At 35.4% G+C, this 15,310-nt stretch overlaps 1 protein-coding gene across 3 annotated transcripts in view; it reads right to left on the bottom strand.

Moving 5' to 3' along the window:
• Nucleotides 1-15,310, bottom strand: part of Kaz (E3 ubiquitin-protein transferase Katazuke) — a 249,580-nt gene that overhangs the window by 76,006 nt on the left and 158,264 nt on the right. The window contains exon 6 of one of the 3 annotated variants that reach the window (XM_070112927.1): nucleotides 8,174-8,336. The exons of the other annotated variants lie outside the window; for them this stretch is intronic. Within the exon in view, the coding sequence (XP_069969028.1) occupies nucleotides 8,189-8,336 (148 nt within the window). The 3' untranslated portion in view covers nucleotides 8,174-8,188. Of the gene's footprint in view, nucleotides 1-8,173; nucleotides 8,337-15,310 lie in introns of those variants that run through there. 3 annotated transcript variants of the gene reach the window in all.

Raw genomic sequence — 15,310 nt, 5'->3', positions numbered from 1 at the left:
GAAATTGGTCGTTCCGTAACTAGTCCACTTAGAATCCAACCAAAAATTGTATTTTGTGCCAATAGTGTATTTAAAATTTTCTCAATACCCTCGAGTATTATCTGTGTTATGAGATCGCTGCCTAATAGAAGATCTATTTGAGCAGGAGTGTTGCAGTTGGGATCTGCTAGCTTTAGGTGTGAAACCTTTTGCCAATGCTTGTTATTTATGTGATAGCTTGGAAGCATATTTGTAAGTTGCGGTAAGACTATAGCTTCTGCTTGTATGTGCTTATCCGCTTAGGGGGAAATTAGGGTAATGGGGCAGATTTTGTTTGAGTTTTGGACTACTCTTCCGACCATTCCCGTGATTTCAAAATTGGCTTGTTTTGTTGGCAGTTGTAGCCTATTTTGAGCCCTAGACGCTATGAATGATCGTTGTGATCCTTGGTCTATTAAGGCTCTAAGTTTAAACAGCTCTCCTCGGTGTTCGATGGAGACGACTGCTGTGGGTAGTAGTACTCTACTTTGAATTTCGCTGTGTAGCGTTTGAGTTTTTAATGCCTTTGAGCAGCATGGTGCTTCTTGGCAATTTTCGGGATTTCACACTTCGGGATTTGCTCTTGCAACTAAACCCGTGGTTTTTTTCATAGTTGCGCTGTTTGGGGGTGATCTAGAAAAATTGTGATAATGAAGCATAGAATGATGTCGTTTATGACAATAAACGCAATTGAACTTGCTTTCGCACTCTTTAAGTGTATGCGCATGTGACAAGAAGTTTGTACAAAGTCGTTTTGTTTTTACAAAATTGTTTCGGTCGATAATATTAAATTTTTTGAATCTCTCGCAAGATTTGAGCTTATGCCCTCCTGCACATAGTTCGCATGACGTTTGTTTGTACTGTTCGGATGTAATCGTTTGATTTTTGAAGAAGCTTCTATTTAAATTGTTGTTGCTACTGGCTTGGGGTCTGTGGAAGCTTCTATTTAGGTCATGTTGAACGGGTTTCGTTCTGACCATTTTTTATCTACCCTTTCTGCGATTTCATATTGGGTAGTTAGGAAATCATTCATTTGTTGCCACGTGGGGCATTTTCTTCGTGATGAGAGCGATTGCTCCCACAAAAGTAACGATTTTCTGGTAAAGCGGCGGTGCATATATTTACCAGTATTGGGTCCCAGCTATCTGTGGGAATATTTTGTGTCGATAGAACCGACAAGCAATTAGAAACAGTGGATTGCAGTTTTATAAACTCTTCACTTGTTCCCTTTTGAATCTTAGGCAGGTTCATTAGTATCGTTACTTGCTTATCGACCAATATTCTCTCATTTTCATATCTAGATTTAAGAGCTTCCCAAGCCAAATTGAAATTATCGTTATTTAGTGCGAACTGTTTTACTATTACGCCTGCTTGACCTTTTGTTTTGTATCGGAGGTGATACACTTTTTGTGCATTTGTTAATTTTGGATGGTTTATGTAAACGGCAGTAAACATGTCTCGGAAGGACGGTCATTGTTCATAACCACCATGAAATATTTCTGTGTCACATGCGGGCACCTTGAGATGGATGCCTGAACTTGCCTCTTGACTTTGTACTTGTGGCAGCTCTACTCGCTCATGTGGAGTAGGTGCAATTGCTTTTATTAGCTTTAGCTGATCGGAAATCATTGCTTTAGTTTCTTCGAACTGGTCTAAGCAGTTTTCATATTTGGCGTAAGCCGAGGACTTAAAATTTTCGGGTAAATCTGAGTCATCAGATTCTACTATGGCGTCATATGAAGCTTGGAGACGTATCCAAAAATTGTCGAGATTTTCCTTTTTGATTTCTAATGCCGGTTCAAAATTATCTTGAATCGGAGAAGATGAAAATCGAGTGCAGTATCTTATTAAACTGTCACTCTCAGCAATGAATTTACTATATGTAATGTCTTTCCCCCTTTTTTGTTTTGTAGCACCTTGCTTTGAGCGTGTAGCTTCTGCAGGTGTACATGGACTTGTTTCATCCGAAATCATTTTTGGTACTTTTAGTAGTTGTGTAGATTTAGAATCTTTAGAATCTGCGTTCATTTAAAAAAGTCCAATTAATGAAATGATTTATCTCAGTGTAAACTGATTAAATTTAAGCGAAATTCGTAATTGTAACGCGTAAACTCTTTTAATATAAATAAGAGAATTAGTAAATCGGTTTGTTTTTATTTATTTTCTCGATTGTATTGTTTATTTTAATAATTATTCAAAAATTGCAATATCTAGTTTGTTATATCTTTTTTGTGTTCGTATGCGTTATAGGGTATACCTATCAGCGAATTAGTATGTGTCAACGAGAGCTCGTATAAGAGATCAATGTACTTTATACATATGTATGCAATCCTACTTGTTTTTGGTTGCCAAGGTTTTTTTTTTTTGTTAAGAATTCGTTTTCTTTACCGAACCGTTTAAAATGTTTTTTTTTTTTTTCGAATACGCTTTTTTAAGTTCTTTAACTTTTAGTGGTACCCTAGTAGGGTATAATAGTATGTCCCGTACTTGTATAAGTATGTGTGTAAACGAGCGGACGTTGTTTCTGAGTTAAGAAAGAGCGCATAAACGTAATTAGAAACAAAGTAATCGTATGTGCACTACGATTCGTAAATGTGCACTCTCGGTATATAAAGTAAATATGTACGTATGTATGAGAGTTAGATAGACACGTATATTGTATATGTTGCTATGTGGGTATATGTATATGTGTTTTTTTTTATTTTTATTTTTATTTATTTTTTTATTTGCCTTTGCTTACTTGTTTTAGGCAATCCTGCTTATTACTTGATCAAGCATAAGGGGTATTGCCGGATATTTTTGCAAGTAGAGTACTTGAATTTCATATATATGTATATATCATATATTGTGTTTGGGATTTGGTATACTTTGTGTTAAATACACGAAGGTAAGCTTTCCTAGGGAATAAAAATATGTATATAAATATATATATATATATATAAATATTATATATATATATATATGTATATTATATGTATTGAATTTTTCGGTGAAACCCGAAATACCGTAAATACAACAGTTTGGCAACCGTAATAAATATACATATACCCTGCAGTAATGAGGTACAAAATGGAATCGATACAACTCACTTGAATATCTGTCAAGGGATTTTGGGGACTATAGCCTGTATTTTGTATGTGGATGCCTGCTGATGTATCCAATCCTTCCCTGGGATGTTCCTTGAGGTTTTTGATTGGTTTTCGTTGTATTAATTTCGCGCCCGTTTTATATGTTAATATGTAAATATATATACATATATATGGGTTTTAATTCGCGCCCGTTTTCAGTTTAATTTTGTGTTTTGTTTTTCCGCGCCCTTTTTTTTTGTTTTTTTTTTTGTCACTGCACTGTTATATTATATTATGCACCAAAAGCATATGTATATATATATAAATTTTATTTTTTTTGTTCTTGTTGTCACTGCACTTTTTTTTGTATTTGCACCAAAGCATATGTATATATATATAATTTTTTTTTTGTGCTTGTGGTCACTGCACTTTTGTTTTTCTTCTGCCTTGTTTTTTTTTTTGCAATACACTTTGTTGTTGGCTTCTCCGTTTATATATAAATATGTAAATCACTTTTAAGCACTTTTCATATATATATTTTATTTTTTATTTTAGTTGTTTGTCACCTCCAATTTTTTAAGGTTTTCCACCCTTATTTTTACTAAAAAATTTTTTTTTTTTTTCACTATAGTGCCATTCGGAATGGCTCGAAGGACCAATGTTAAGCCCACCACTTACTTGCCACTTTATTATTTCCGCGTATGCAAATGAAATTCGAATTGTATAGTTTTCCGTTTAAAAATGTTCACAAAATTCGTTTATTTATGATGCGTAATTACAAAGGGATAATGTTAACGCAATCACTCCCTGGTCGCATACCAGTGAAGCGGTAAGAAAAATATATAAAAACTATTTATAAAAAAAATGAGCCAAGAAAATGCGGTTACGCGCCAAAGGCAAGTTTGGTGTTCGACAATCGCTGAGAGAAGAGACCTGTCCGCTTCGAGGACAGATGTTTTGTTCGGTGTGTTGTGTAGAGATCCTAGTCGGTGTGTGTGTGTGCGGCTGTATGATGAGTTGTGTGTGGTGTGTGTGCTAGTGTTGTCTTGTGTGGTGTGCGGGTGTTTTGCTGTTTCCAGGTGTGGTGTGTGTGCCAGTGTTGTCTTGTGTGTGGTGTGTCTGAGTTCTTCGGGGCGGGAATTTTAACTCATTTTTCCAAGTTGGTTCCCCTTTGTGGGAGTTATTTAAATACTTTGAATTAACAGAGATAATGAGAAAACGGGAGGATCAGGCCTTTGCAATTGCATTAAATCATATGGCATCTGGTACTATGACAAATGAGGACATATCACTCATTGAAACTCGAGTAGTTAATTTCGAAGAAGTTCCCGATGATGCCATACATTTATTTTGGTCCAATGAAGAGACAAATAATTTCAATGCCCTTAAGCTCAGTCGAATCCCAACAGAAGCTTTCCTTTCAACTGCAAAAGACTCAGTTAAAGGAATTGGTATACATGAAAATGATAATATTTTGGAAAGAGTTAAACTTTTCAAAACTTCTGAAATGCAGGGACTGCACTATGAATTGACACTAAAAACCTCCGCCAAATATATGTTTACAGTGAACATAAACACGTGTGATGGCTTGGTTAATGGGGCAGCTGGACAACTTATGCAAATTGATTTCCATTGTACTTTTCCAACAATTCTGTGGATTAAATTTTTGGAACCTTCTGTTGGTTTGATAGCCTCATCCTCTAGAAAGTTCTTGGACACCAATTGAAAAAGTTCTAAAATCTTTTCAATATAAAAGAAATGAACAAATTTCAATTGAAAGAAATCAGTTTCCAGTTGTTCCGGCTGAGGGAATAACTATTCATAAAAGTCAGGGTGCCACATATAATAAAGTTGTAGTTCATACTCGACCCAGAATGCCTAGAGCTTCAATATATGTCGCTTGTAGTCGAGCTACTTCTGCAGAAACTCTATTCATCATAGGAAATTTTATTCCTCCTAACAAATTTTCTGAATCGGATCCCGTATTTAGGGGAACTGAGGGAATTGAACACAAATAAAGCTTTGATAACAAGTTTCAATTTTATGATTTCCCGAACATCAGGACATCAAATTTTATTACATAATGTTCAGAGTCTTCACGCTCACATTAGTGATATAAAAAGCGACTGTTTGATGCTTCAGATATTTTATTTACTCCAATTAACGAGCTGAGAATAGATAGCACGGAAACAACCAACAGAAATAAACGGGGCATTATAATATATGCAAAGCATAGTATTGCTTGCTCTATAGAATCAAAGGCTGTAAAAAAAATTTATTCAGGCCGCAAAGTTTTAGAAGCGGTTTTGTTTAAATGTTTCAATATTAATATTCTGGTTCTATATAGTAATTCAGCTCTCTCTGTCAGACAATTAATTGTAGAACTTCAGGAAGTCCTTACTTCTGAGTTAGGCAATCAAAATTTGCTAATTGTTGGAGATTTTAACATTTGTTTAATGTCTACAGAGACTGCAATAAGAAATCTGCTCCAAGAAAAAAACTTTAGTTCCCTGCTTGGTGCAGAATATTCAACTACACCTGCCGGTACACAAATTGATTGGGCATTTTCAAACATGGATCCTTCCCGTGTAAATGCAATTGCTTTTGAGACAGTACACAGCTATCATGACAGTATTTTTGTCTCTATTTCGAACTAAAGTTTTCAGACTTAGTGCAATAGTTCTTCATTTTTTTTTTCTAAATATAATCGAATTGGAACGGTATAGGAATTTTGACAGTAGTTTTTAAGACAATTTAAAGAAAAATATGTAAATAATCTAATTAAGAAAATTTAAATTATATATATAATTTGTTATTATATATGACATTATTGTATAAATATATGATAGGAATTTAATAGCATAAGGAAAAAAGAAATATAATTTGGATATATGTATAAGAATCTCTACAAAAATTTATGTTTAATATTGTAAATATTATATACAAATTAATATAATAATATTATATCATTTTTAAAGTTGTTAATGTTTATTATTTTTAAGCTAAACATGTATAATAATATCGATATAATAAATAAAAAATGTTATTCATTGTTCAAAAACGATTTCTTTTCATATTTCTCAATACAGTTGTAATGCATTCTATATAAAATCAATTATAAGCGTATACAAAAAGCACAATAACGATTTCTCATAATTTGAGTAAATTTAGTTTACAAATTGCTCTAATTATTTTCACTGTGAGTGAAAAGTAAATAACTAAGGCAACAGTTCCAACTTCTAATTATTAAAATATATAAAGAAGTCTCAAACGAATATAATTTAACTTTGCGAGAGTATAAAATGTTCGGTTACATCCGAACTAAGCCCTTCCTTTCTTGTTAATTAATTAATAAGTTAATTCTAACTCCACTAACCCCGTTGACAAAATTATTGAAAAAAAGGAGTCGATTTAGGCGGATGCTCGAAGATCTAATCGCTAACGAGTCGAAATGTTAAAAAGCGGGCGGGATCCTTATTTTAGTCCCTTATATAATATATCTGCTGATGTCTTCATGGTGGTGTGATCGGTGTTAAGTTGTATTTGTGTGCGACTTATGGTGCATGGTGTAGTGATGTGGAATGTATGGTATGTAGGTGTGGAATGTATGGTAAGTAGGTGTGGTGATGTGGATGTGAATTGGTGTAGTGTGACAGTATCTTACGGTGAGGGGGGATTGAGTGGTCATTTAGCCAACGGGAATAGGCAGAAGAGTAGTCAAAATGCAAACGAATAGGCGAATAAAAGCAGAAGTTATAGTCCTACCGCAACCAAGCTATCATCTAAATAGCTAGCATTTGCAAGCAAGCTCAAGGCAAAAATTTAAAAATTTTGTACGCATGAGTAACGAAAATTATAAAGAACTCCTGTTGATGGTGGAGCCTTTAATAAAACAAAAAAAACACCTGCATGAGAAACGCGATTACGCCACATTAACGCCTTTCGGCTGCAATGAGATTTTTATCATCAGGCGAAAGTTTTGAAGATTTAAAGTCTTCAGGATCTCCAATTCTGTGGAGGATGAGACAGCACTTTTTTCACGATGTACAAGAACCATTCCTTAACCACTCAAGCAGAGTGCTTTGGATCGTTAGCCTGAATAAAGCACTAGCCACTGTTTAAAATGAGTAACGCTGCTGATGGAGCCAAATTATTTTTAAATATTGCCTAGCAGTCCTTTCTTCACATATTTCTCTCGATGAAAACATGGTTACCGATGCCATTTGCTTCCACTGCATCCCTTTTGCTTCCATTGCACCACACACCATACAATGCAGACTTCTCCATGCTGAGTATTATTTAATTTTATATCTTTTAGTTCCTCACGCCATAAACATCGACGACTATGAAACCCCATAAATTAAATTTGGAGTCATCGTTAAAAATTATAGAATCACAAAATTCTTTATCACGGTGCACATGTTATACTCTTTGAAATATAGCAAACGTTTCGCAGTTTCTCTGCGATAATTGTGGTTTTTCGGGGTATATATGCTCGGGTAAAATCGGGTGAAATCATGAAGTATTTTTTTGCAATGCCAACTTTCTCCAACACCTTAGCGTTAGCGACATCGGATATTTTAGGTTGTTGCTTAATGCTTCAAGCAACTGTACTTGGTACAAATTCTTTTCGGCGTTCCACCACCATCAAGTCTTCCAACTCCACCAATCTTTTCGAAAATATTGCTCATTCCGCGAGTACTTTTGTTGTCTTATCAATATTTGTCTACCAGAACCTGTAAGTCTTGAGATGTTTGTTTATTCACCTTTTTTTTTTTAACTACAACCGCACAAAAAAGAAGTTCGCTTACCAAATAATATATTTTGACCATACGCAATTAATACCACTTAAAATAACGGTACCTTCTTGATAACTGCCTTTTAAGTGCTGTCAACGTACAAGTTTTTATTTTTTTTGGCAGCTCAAAAATGAGATATTTTAAGTTTTTGCAATCGTGAACATCAAAACTGATTTATTGTTAAAATTTTTATAAAAATACATAATATTATCATATATAAGCCGAAATAGTTTAAGAGAAAAGTCCCTTCAAAGTCAAAATATCTCTCTGTACAAGTTTTTTTTTTGCTTCACTGTAATTTCCTTAATAAAATTGTCTATGATTCACCAAATACGTCAGCTTCATCACGCATAGTTTTTGATTATTTTGCTTGTTCAAGGTGTTGTATGGCTTTTTCAAGAAACCTTGCATTGTTGCCAAACTTTCGGTTTTTACTGCTTTGCAAATGAGTCTGAAAATAGGGGGAAAACTAAAATTACTTTTATTCTTATTTCAGATTCCAAAAACTGAAAATGAGTGACAATTCATCGCTAACAATTTCTATACCCTGTGGAACTTCCCCAATTGCATTGGAACGATCGATGGAAAGCATGTTGAAATTATGAAACCGTCTGGAACAGGCTCATACTATTGCAACTGCAACAAAACTTACTAAATTATAACGATGGCAATTTTTAATGCGAAATATGTGCTTATATCCCTTGAGGTTTATTCAATTGGCGCCCGAGCGAAATATTAATTCTATTTAATATTTATATAAAAATCAATTTTTTCGAATTAAATTATACACAAAATTCAAGTAAATTACAATAAAATTTTGTAAATTTAAATTATTGAATAATTATAAAAATTTTATTTTAATAACAACAAAAAAATAAAGTAAACAAAAATGTATTTTCAGTGCGTGATTGCAGTAGTGATTACTCTTCTTAAATTAACATTAAGTGAAAATAATTCTAACGTTAGTCATTATAAAAAAGAACATACAGGTTGGCTGAAAAGTTTCTGAGCTCGAATTAAAAAAATTTTGTTTTTGGCACGAAATATATTTTTATATCCAATATAATCTCCCCTAACTTTAATACACTTATACCAATAATTCATCCCTGTAATGACTTCCGGGAGCTCTGCAAAATACCCGTCTACGGCTGTGATAGCTTCTTCATTCGACGAAAAACGCTTTCCACGAAGGAATTGTTTTAGGATTCTGAAGAGTAGTAGTAGTCGCTTTGAGCCAAATCTGGTAAATACGATGGATGCCAGGCAATACGTACTTTAATTTGTGTAATTTTGTCATTGTTAAAACACCTTTGTGAACAGGTGCATTGTCTTGATGAAAAATTATTTTTTAACTAGTCTTAAAAGCACACGTGTGAAATTGGCTGCGCGTTTTCAATTTTTCTAATCATCACTAATACTGAATAACAGTATGCGATCTTAAAGCGAAACTGATTCGTAAAAAATTAAATAACTGTGTGATCACTAATACTGAACGATCGTAAAACGAAACTGATTCCCACGCGCTGGTAAAAAAACAAAAAAAAAAAAAAAATATGGAAAACATGAAATAATAGTGTGCGATCATAAAGTGAAATCGATTTCCACACCTCTGGTGCTCCACACTGGACAGACAGCGTGCCAATTTCTCAAGGACGAGCCTGAGTACGCCTGCAAAAGGATAACTCTACTAAGAATATCACGCCGCGGAATGGATACTCGACTAGTGTAAGTTATATTTAATATATTGTATTGAAATGAGCTTTATCTTTCAAAATTCTCTGCGATTCAACAACAAAGGGACCCTCCAGAAAAATATAAACCACAAAGCAAAATAAAAAAGGGCTTGTATAGCCAAAAACTTAAAATAATAACGAGGGTTGAGATTCACCACCTAACGGGGGACCCTTCGGCTCTTATAAAAATAAAAAACCTTTGCGACTTTGCAGTGAAAGGGACCTTCCATAGATTAATAAAAACATATTCCGCACCTACTTTACAAACAAATATAATATGAAATATGGTCACTCAAATGCTAAATTCAGAAGGACGCGACATAATACAGAATATTATTATGACTGACGTAAAACAAATACCGGTAGTATACCAAACTATTGACGAAAGACACAGAAATAATTTATCAGGAATATACAAAATCCCGAACGTAGTAAGATAACTAAGAGAACTCTCAGGCAAACCATCTGAGTCTAGTTTGTGGAAAAAGAGTGTCGAAAGCATACTACAAATCTACGAGCACACTAAAGGAACGTGGGAGGACTCAATGGTAATCTTCCACAGCTGTTGGATATGAAAAAATAAAGAGACCTTCCAGAAGCACATCATTTATGTCTGAAATTAGAGAATCAAATATTCAGAAGCAACCATCAAATTGGATTTAACGACTGTAACTATAAACTAGCACTACCACCAAAGAATTATACAAAACCGCATCAATTTCACCCTTAGTTGGCATATTAATTATATAGACCCAATCAATCGTTCTCAATACCACAACAATACCTACAAAGACCAAACCTTTTATGAGACCACAGTAATACCCACAAACACATAACCCAACATTTTATAACCCTCCTCAGCAAACACGGCAACAGAGCCCGTATTATAACCAACCCCCTCGACTAACACCACCGAAATCACAACCAAAACCGGAGGCAATGGATATCGATCCTAGCATAAGGACGAATACAGTAAACTACGCGAAAAGGCCGAATTTTCAATATGCACGGAAATGACAGAAAAAATTCAACCTTACAAGTCCACCAACTAAACAACAAAGTAATTTTCATGTAATGTAACGAGCGTAGGCGATCCGAAAGCCCTTATCTAAAAACGTATCACATTATAACAACAATCACAAAAAAATTTTGAAGAATTTATCAAATTTCAATCGACTTCTTCCAGTTGTTTGTCTCTTCTATCGACTCAAACAATTTCCACGGCCAATTGGAGTCCTATTCTGTACCGCAGCATTACCAGAAATCGTTATGTTGTGGGAGCAATCGCTCTTATCAAGAAAAAAATCCCCACATGGAAAAAAATTAAAGATTCTCCAACTACCCAATATGAAATCGCAAAAATCGTAGACAAAATTGTCATAACGGAAAACATTCAACCCGACCTAAAGCTAGTTGGACAACAATTTAAACATAATCTTTTTCAAAACACAATCGTTCACATCCGAACAGTATAAACATGCGAACTTATGCACAAGAGCGTATAAACTTAAATTGCCAAAAGACATCATGTTGCTCAAACGCACTAAAATCTCAAGTGCTACACAGTGAAATTCAAAATAGGGTACTAATAGCCACAGCAATTGTCTCCATCGAAGACCGAGGAAAACTGTTTGTAGGACTACAAAGCTTTTTTTGTAGCCGCGAAAATATCGAAATATTTAAGCGAAGTTGTAACAGCGATAAAATACAAAGGGCCGAGTAATGATGCTATGTGTGGCCAGTTATTAGGCTAACTTTATTTACAAAATTCTTCTCTTTAAATAATATTCTAAGCAATATTGCAATACCGTTCAATACATAATTTCCGCTAAGTACATAGTTTCGTTTTCTATTAGTGCATATATACATAAATATGTAAGTTATATAAAAACAGTTCATAAATAGAGAATAATCCAAGTACATACTTTACTCTATTGCTCCTTCGTATATAATGTAGTTAATAACAAAAGAGAAATATAAACAAGTAAGGAAGGCCTAAGTTCGGATGTAACCGAACATTTTATACTCTCGCAAAGTCAAATGGTATACTCGTTTGAGATTTCTTTATGGATTGACTGATATTTTCGGTAGAAGGTTAACTATAGGCACTGGGGTCCACATAGTTAGTACTTAGGGGTTTGAACAGTTTTGGTTCGATTTAGACAATTTTTGGCCGCAAGGTGACATACTTTAATTGCATTATTCACGCAAAGTTTTACCCCGATATAATCATTGTTACCTGATTTTGATTGAAAATGGTGTTACATGGGAAGTAAGCGTGGTTGTAGTCCGATTTCACCCATTTTCGCACTATGACATAGAAACATGAAAAGAACGTTATGCACCGAATTTGGTTGAAATCGGTTAAGCAGATCTCAAGATATGGGTTTTCACCTAAAAGTGGGCTGTGCCACGCCCACTGACTAATTTTGAACGCGGTTTCTATAAAGCGAATTTATACCATCTCAGAGATAAAATTTAATGTCTCTGGCATGTTTAGTGCTTGATTTATCGCGCTTTTAGTAGTTTTTAACAGTACCGTTATATGGGGAGTGGACGGAGTTGCCACCCGATTTCAACTATTTTCACACCGTCAATAGAAGTGCTAAAAACATTTGCTTCTAGTGAATTTTGTTATTATAGCATTAGCGGTTTAGGAGATATGCACATTAAACCTATTAGAGGCGGGACCACGCCCACTTTAAAAAAAAAAAGTTTTAACTGCAGATGCCCCTCCCTAATGTGATCCTGTGTGCCAAATAACAGTCTTGTATCTTATTGCGGAGCTTAGTTATGGCAAGTTATTTGTTTTTGATTAATGGCGTTTTGTGGGCGTGGCAGTGGTCCGATTACGCCCATCTGCAATACCAACCGTCTCACGGTACCAAGAAACATGTCTACCAAGTTTCATAAAGATATCTAAATTTTTACTCAAGTTAGAGCTTGCACGGACGGACGGACGGACGGACGGACGGACAGACAGTCACCCGGATTTCAACTCGTCTCTTCATCCTGATCATTTATATATATATAACCCTATATCTAACTCGATTAGTTTTAGGTGATACAAACAACCGTTAGGTGAACAAAACTATTATGTGCACAAACAAATATTCATATAATTGCGTGGACGAAAACATAGCGGTAGCATAAGTGTACAAAGCAAGCGCAAGCAAGCAATAAATATGTAAGTATGTACACAATGCAAATACAATTATTAACTGCATTGAGGTGACTGACTTCGAATGCTTGCCCTTGAATATTAGGCAAATAAGTAGAGAGCAAGAAATAGCAAAAATATATAGAACATATGACCGTATAATGCATTGGTTCTTAATCGGTGACCCAACATCCCGGCCCCGTAGAAAGGCATTTCAAACAGGTAGAAGGGCTAGCTTGTGAATTGGTCGCCAAATGATTCCCTTCGTTGTTCGAATGTCCACCACACGCACTTTAGAGTCCTTTCCTGGAATACATTTTATAACTCTTCCAATATGCCATTTTTGTGGTGGTAAGTTGTCTTCATGGATGATAACTATTGAGTTGTTGTTGATGTTTGGTCGCTCCGTAAACCACTTTGATCGTACTTGAAGTTCGTTTATGTATTCATTTGACCACCTGTTCCAAAACATCTGTTTAATGCTTGTGACCTGATTCCATCGTTGAACGTTGCTGATGTTAGCTGACAATCTGCGCTCTGGGAGTGCCCTAAGTGAACTACCAATATAAAAATGCCCCGGAGTTAATACTTCATAATCATTTGGATCCGATGACATTGGTGTTATTGGACGAGAATTTAATACAGCTTCTATTTCAACCGGGACTGTTGTTAGTTCCTCAGCTGTGAGTCTTGCATTTTTGATGGTGCGGTTGAGGTGACCCTTAGCCGATTTGACTGCTGCCTCCCAAATACCGCCGAAATGAGGTGCTCTTGGAGGAATAAAATTGAAATTTATAAGTTCATTAGCACAATATTTTACAATTGCATCTTTGTTTTCGGCTTTATATAAAAATGACTTTAATTCAGATAGTTTGTTGCAAGCACCCACAAAATTTGTTGCGTTATCGCAAAAGATGTCAGAGGGTAGACCTCTTCTTCCAATCATGCGCTTCAATGACGCTAAGAATGCGTCCGTGGATAGATCCGATACTAGTTCGATGTGAACCGCCTTTGTCGCTAGACAAACGAAGATTACAATGTACGCTTTAAAAGGTGTTTTGCCTCGAATACGCAAATATACGTTGACTGGTCCGCAGAAATCAATACCGCACCGCGCAAAAGGACGAGATGGAGTTAAACACTCGACAGGTAACTGTCCCATTACTTGGTTTATCAGCTTTGGCTTGTATACAATGTGTGCTTGATCTGACGATACGTCTTGCTAAATCGCGCGCATTGACTATCCAAATCTGAAGTCTTATCAGTGCTACGAGTGCCTTTGGTCCTGCATGGTAGTGTTTCCGATGTAGATGACGAACGTAATGCACAACAAATTCGCATTTGTTTGGCAACAGCATTGGGTGTTTCCTTTCTTTTGGAATATCTGCTGATTCCAATCGACCTCCAACTTTGAGTATTTAAAATCCTTCGATATACTCGAGATAAGGATTTATTTAAATAACGTAATGGGCCATTTATCGTAAACTCTTTCTGTAAAAGATGAATTTCATTAGCAAAATGTTTGTGTTGAATATTCCAAATTATGCAAAGAAAGGCGTGATGTAACTCTTGTGGTGAAAGTGTTAATGAGTTATTAAGATTAGCTCCATGTCGAAATTTATTGATGAAGCGAAACGTCCAAGCTATTAATCGAAGGCTGCTAGTGTAGTTACTCCGCTGATTCACAATTTCCAAAATGTAATTGGTGCTAACAATTGTTTTGAATGCTGATTTTCGTTTCTCCCTATCGACAACTTCCATGTCGATATCATCGCAGCTGTTCTTGCCATTTATCTGAGTTTTCGTATAGAAACTTTGGTCCGGTGTACCATATTGAATTAACAAGTTCTTTTACAGTACATCCTCTAGAGGCAACATCCGCCGGGTTACAATGCGTTGGTACATGTCTCCAATGGGCGCCTTTGGTTAAATCTTGAATTTCCGAAATTCGATTACCCACAAAAGTCGAAAGTGTTGCAGAATGCATCTTAAGCCAATGTAATACTATTTGTGAGTCTGTCCAAAGAAAAATCTTAAAAGATTTGTTAGAAATTGTTGGTTTAACTTTTGCTAAAAGACGAGCAAGAAGAAGAGCGCCGCAAAGTTCTAATTTGGGTAACGATTGTTTTTTGGTGGGTGCCACTCTGGACTTTGCAGTGAGTAGGCGAATGGTAGTAGTAGTGCCACATTTGTTGAGAACGCGAGTATATATTGCGCAGCCATATGCACGAATCGATGCGTCACAAAATCCATGTATCTGAAGAGATTCCACATCTGTCGAAAAACAGTGCCTCGGCACTTTAATTTGTGAAATATCCGATAAGCAGTTAAGAAATTTTTTCCAAGCAAATTCGATGTTCTGTGGCACAGATTCATCCCAATCCAACTTTAGTAGCCATATTTCTTGCAACAAAATTTTTGATGTTATAATAACAGGAACTGTTTCAATAACTAATAAGTTAATTTTAACTTCACTCACCGTTAGCAAATAAAAATTAAAAAGGAAAGAGAGTCGATTTTGGCGGGTGCTCA

The sequence above is a fragment of the Bactrocera oleae genome, chromosome 2 (genome assembly GCF_042242935.1).
Source record: "Bactrocera oleae isolate idBacOlea1 chromosome 2, idBacOlea1, whole genome shotgun sequence".
In the NCBI taxonomy this organism is placed as follows: domain Eukaryota; kingdom Metazoa; phylum Arthropoda; class Insecta; order Diptera; family Tephritidae; genus Bactrocera; species Bactrocera oleae.
This window is presented reverse-complemented; position numbering and strand designations above follow the sequence as displayed.